A 3,631-nucleotide genomic window follows, 5' to 3' on the forward strand; every position below is an offset into this window, starting at 1 on the left:
AGTATGTCTTGCAAGGATGGAGCCATATGGTGTTGAGGGGGGTAATCACACACCCCACCCCAAAATTTAAGATCTCTGAAAATTTACCCATAGAAATTATGAATTTTAAGAAAATTCACGTTTGAAAAGCTTTTACCCCTTAGTGGGCCGTCTCGGCTCGATTGATTTAACATGATCTCAATTGACTTTCAGATACTATAGTTCACATCGAAAAAATCAAAAAAAAAAAAGTGAACGATAAAATAGAAAATGGCCTTGGTTGCCATTTGTGAGGATGGCTCGGCCGAGACGTAGGCCCAAAGTTTACATGATTTTATCAAGGGAAAATATCAGTGGGCTGTTGTTGGGCTTTGAGAAGGCCCAAATTACCTCTGTTATTGGGCCGGCCCAGCATAATCACTATTCCAATTCTCTGCTTCTCCTTGCTCTGCTTCTTCTCCTGCTTTCTCCCTCCCTCCCTCCCTCCATCAATGGCGTTTCCGTTAGCAAATCCCCCTTCCCGCCTCTCTCCGAAACTACTGACGAGAGCCACCACCGCTCCCCTTGCATCTCCTTCACCTAACTATGACCCCAGAATAAAGGAATTCCCTCCAAACGCTCTACGCCGGAAAATTGACCGGCTGTGGCGCGGCGGGTTCTCGCTCGGCGTGGACTTGGGGCTCTCCCGCACCGGCGTCGCCCTCAGCAAGGGCTTCTCCGTCCGCCCCTTGACGGTAATTGGACAGCCAGCTCTAGCCCTCAGCATTCCATCATTAGTGTTTAACTATCAATGTGGTGCTGAAAAGCAGCTTACAATCCCAGTGCTGGGGTTTCAGGTGTTAGAGCTGCGAGGTCAGAAGCTCGAGCTGCGGCTTCTTGAGATTGCCGAAGACGAGGTACAATCTCGAAATTGGCTGTGTTTAAAGGAAATTGAGAATTGGAAATGGCGGGGAAAATCTCTGCTTTTGTTGAAACTGCTGCTTAGAAATAGTAAATTTACGAAATACGCAGGAGGCTGATGAGTTCATAATTGGTGTTCCGAGATCGTCTGATGGAAGGGAGACGACTCAATCGAATAAGGTTCATAGTGTTGCGGGAAGACTAGCTGTTAGAGCTGCAGAGAGGTGGAATTCAATACCCAAAATTAGTATTAATCTTTTGTTAGTTTTATATTAACTGTTCTTTGTTTGAGAGTTGTGCTGTTATCTGGGAACTCATGATTACGATGTCCTGAGCAAAGTTTGTTTGTCCTGCGCATCATAAACCCACTGAAATATCAGAATTCGATACTGCCATGGTCTTCTTTATCGTCGTGAGGCTGATGTCCATTTTAGAGGCTGTGCTGTGATGGTCTTAAGGATGCAAGAAAGAAGTTCGGTTTTATGTTTCTCCTGCGCATGGTAAACCCACTGGAAATATCATAATTAGATTCTGCCACTGATCTCTAATATTGTGGGTTGATGCCCATTTTAGAGGCTATGCTGTCATAGTATAAGACGGACAGTTATCACTTCAATCTCTATTGTGAATCAAAGATGAATTCCCATACTTTCTGTTTTCCTAACAGCCTCTCTCTTTAGGTGCAACTTGGACAGATAAAACTTTTTCTTTTTTGTTTTTCAATAAAAGGCTACTAGAATTCTACAGCAATCTCTGAATTATACTTGGCGTATATGTTTGTAATGTTATTTTTGTTGCGTTTCCCCTTTTGAGGCTGAATACGTCAATTCTAATGTACTCTTGCTCTAGAATGAGTATTCATTTTCATGTATTCTTCTCCTCTTCTGAACCTCAATTTTCTTGGTAGCATCTTGATTATTTTGACAGCTGATTCCAGCTAATAAATTCAGGGGTTGGAGGGTGTACCTGCAGGATGAACACGGAACATCAACAGATGCCACTCATCGTATGATAAACTTGTAGAATCACTTATTCCGTCATCTCAATTTTCTTATTGGTATCGCTTTTCTCATTGTTCAGATAGAACCCACGAGGAATCTGATTATCAAGTGCTCTTTCAGGACATAGATTCCTTCTCTTTGTTGATATGATTTTCATTTATGCGAGGTTTCGTCATATAATGGAACTTCTTTTTCATGAGTGGTTTCCTCTGCCTGAGTTTGCTTTTTCTGCATAATTTTCTTCGAATACCTAAAATTTGTTGGTTTACACTGTGCATGCTTCTGCAACTCGTTTTCGTTAACATTTTACCCCTGGATATTCTACTCTGACTATAGAAGTTTAGTTCTTTTCATGATAGTTTTCTTTCTGCCATTTGCAGGGGCCTGAACAAGACAGCTCGGCAAAGAAGGATTGATGCCTATGCTGCAATGGTATGTCTTAAAATCTCCGTGTAGAAAATCCATTGACAGTCTTTGTACTCTTATGTTGCAAGCACATCCTTCAATATGGAAAATTGGACTATATTAATCCTCAAACTTCTAGATCCCAAAAAATCCCTAGGTGATGCTACATGTGCATGCAAAAGTAGATAACAAAGCCTTCTTCCCCAAAATGCAATCGGAACGTGAAATGTTTGACTTTATTTGGCTGATTATCAACTAATATGCTCTCATTTCAAATCCTTGGTTTTATGAAGTCTTCATAGGTGTCTTGTTTATACATCTGTATAATAACGTCATAGTTGCTCAAAATGTGTGAGTATATGTAATCTTTTGTTCTCAAACAATTACTGATTCCACATGAAGAAAAGGTTCGGTCATTTGAGTTGACGCACCTGTGTGTGGTTCTTTTATTCACTTCTTGCACGATATATACATATATACATATATATATATATATATGTATATATATGAAGAATAGACAGTACCGTGTGACCCTTCATTTATAATTGGATTTCTGGGACCAATGGACCACTGGTTGGATATGGAATGGATCGTACACAAGGTCCTAAAGGCTCGTGGGTGGAAGAGTGCTAATATAATCACCATACAGAAAGAGATTGAAGACACCCAATTTAGCTGTTAGCCCTATCTTCATGCAATCTTTCATCTTGTGACTTTATTTACTGCAGATGGTCCTGGAAAGATATTTTTCATTGTCTGGGGAGGCAGCTGAACTTGTACTTCCCAAGGATTCCGATTTGCAGGAAAGACTCCGGAGGGGTCCGCCCCGAGACATAGACTTCTTTTCCGAATAAGCCGTAGATCTGCTCTATAATACTGTTGCGCTTGACAGAAGAAATCTCCGTGTAGATCGTTCTTATATGATGTAACTATAAGGGTAGACTGCTCTGTGCTAGAGTTTCAATTATTTAGCAGGAGAATTATATTTATCTGTACATTGTTTGTATTTACTCGACTATGTCGAATATTATATGGTTTACTGTCAAATCTATGTCTAGTAAATCTGCCTACTGAGATACTACTCATTGTAGTTTGGCTCCCTGAATCTGAACCTCTGTCGATCTCTAAGGCACGCTTGACATGTGCCATTTGATCCTTGATGCAGTGGCAGGCCAATGAATTGAACTGGTTGTATTGATATATTTTCAACTCGGGCAGTTCTTGTCGAGGAGCTGAGTCCAAGAATGCACACATTTAAGAGGACAGTCTACAAATAAATTTGCTTAGTAGATTTAGTTGAACGGCAAGAGACATTGAATTTGAATGATTTATATATGGAAAATATC

The 3,631-nt window shown here is 40.5% G+C and overlaps 1 protein-coding gene across 4 annotated transcripts; it reads left to right on the forward strand.

Annotated features, from left to right (window-relative positions):
- Positions 1-432: 432 nt before the first annotated feature.
- On the forward strand, positions 433-3,375 carry LOC116197915 (putative pre-16S rRNA nuclease). 4 transcript variants are annotated; one of them, XM_031528191.1, is made up of 7 exons: positions 433-713; positions 816-875; positions 991-1,103; positions 1,260-1,379; positions 1,830-1,885; positions 2,261-2,312; positions 3,014-3,110. In XM_031528191.1, the coding sequence occupies exons 1-6, from the start codon at positions 471-473 to the stop codon at positions 2,266-2,268; spliced, it is 600 nt and encodes a 199-aa protein (XP_031384051.1). In that variant the 5' UTR covers positions 433-470; the 3' UTR covers positions 2,269-2,312; positions 3,014-3,110. The 4 variants fall into 4 exon arrangements, with proteins under 4 accessions (XP_031384051.1, XP_031384049.1, XP_031384052.1 ...); XM_031528189.1 differs by having other exon boundaries at positions 434-713; positions 1,830-1,898; positions 3,014-3,375; XM_031528190.1 differs by lacking the exon at positions 1,260-1,379 and having other exon boundaries at positions 437-713; positions 1,830-1,898; positions 3,014-3,375.
- Positions 3,376-3,631: the final 256 nt, after the last annotated feature.

This window comes from Punica granatum, chromosome 2 (genome assembly GCF_007655135.1).
Source record: "Punica granatum isolate Tunisia-2019 chromosome 2, ASM765513v2, whole genome shotgun sequence".
Taxonomy (NCBI): Eukaryota; Viridiplantae; Streptophyta; class Magnoliopsida; order Myrtales; family Lythraceae; genus Punica; species Punica granatum.

Bases quoted from the DNA above. Each gene is read 5' to 3' on its own strand.
- LOC116197915 (XM_031528189.1), top strand. From the start codon at position 471: ATGGCGTTTCCGTTAGCAAATCCCCCTTCCCGCCTCTCTCCGAAACTA. The intron at 1,899-2,260 runs GTAGAATCACTT...TGCCATTTGCAG, and splicing joins ACTCATCGTATGATAAACTT to GGGCCTGAACAAGACAGCTC. The intron at 2,313-3,013 runs GTATGTCTTAAA...TATTTACTGCAG, and splicing joins TTGATGCCTATGCTGCAATG to ATGGTCCTGGAAAGATATTT.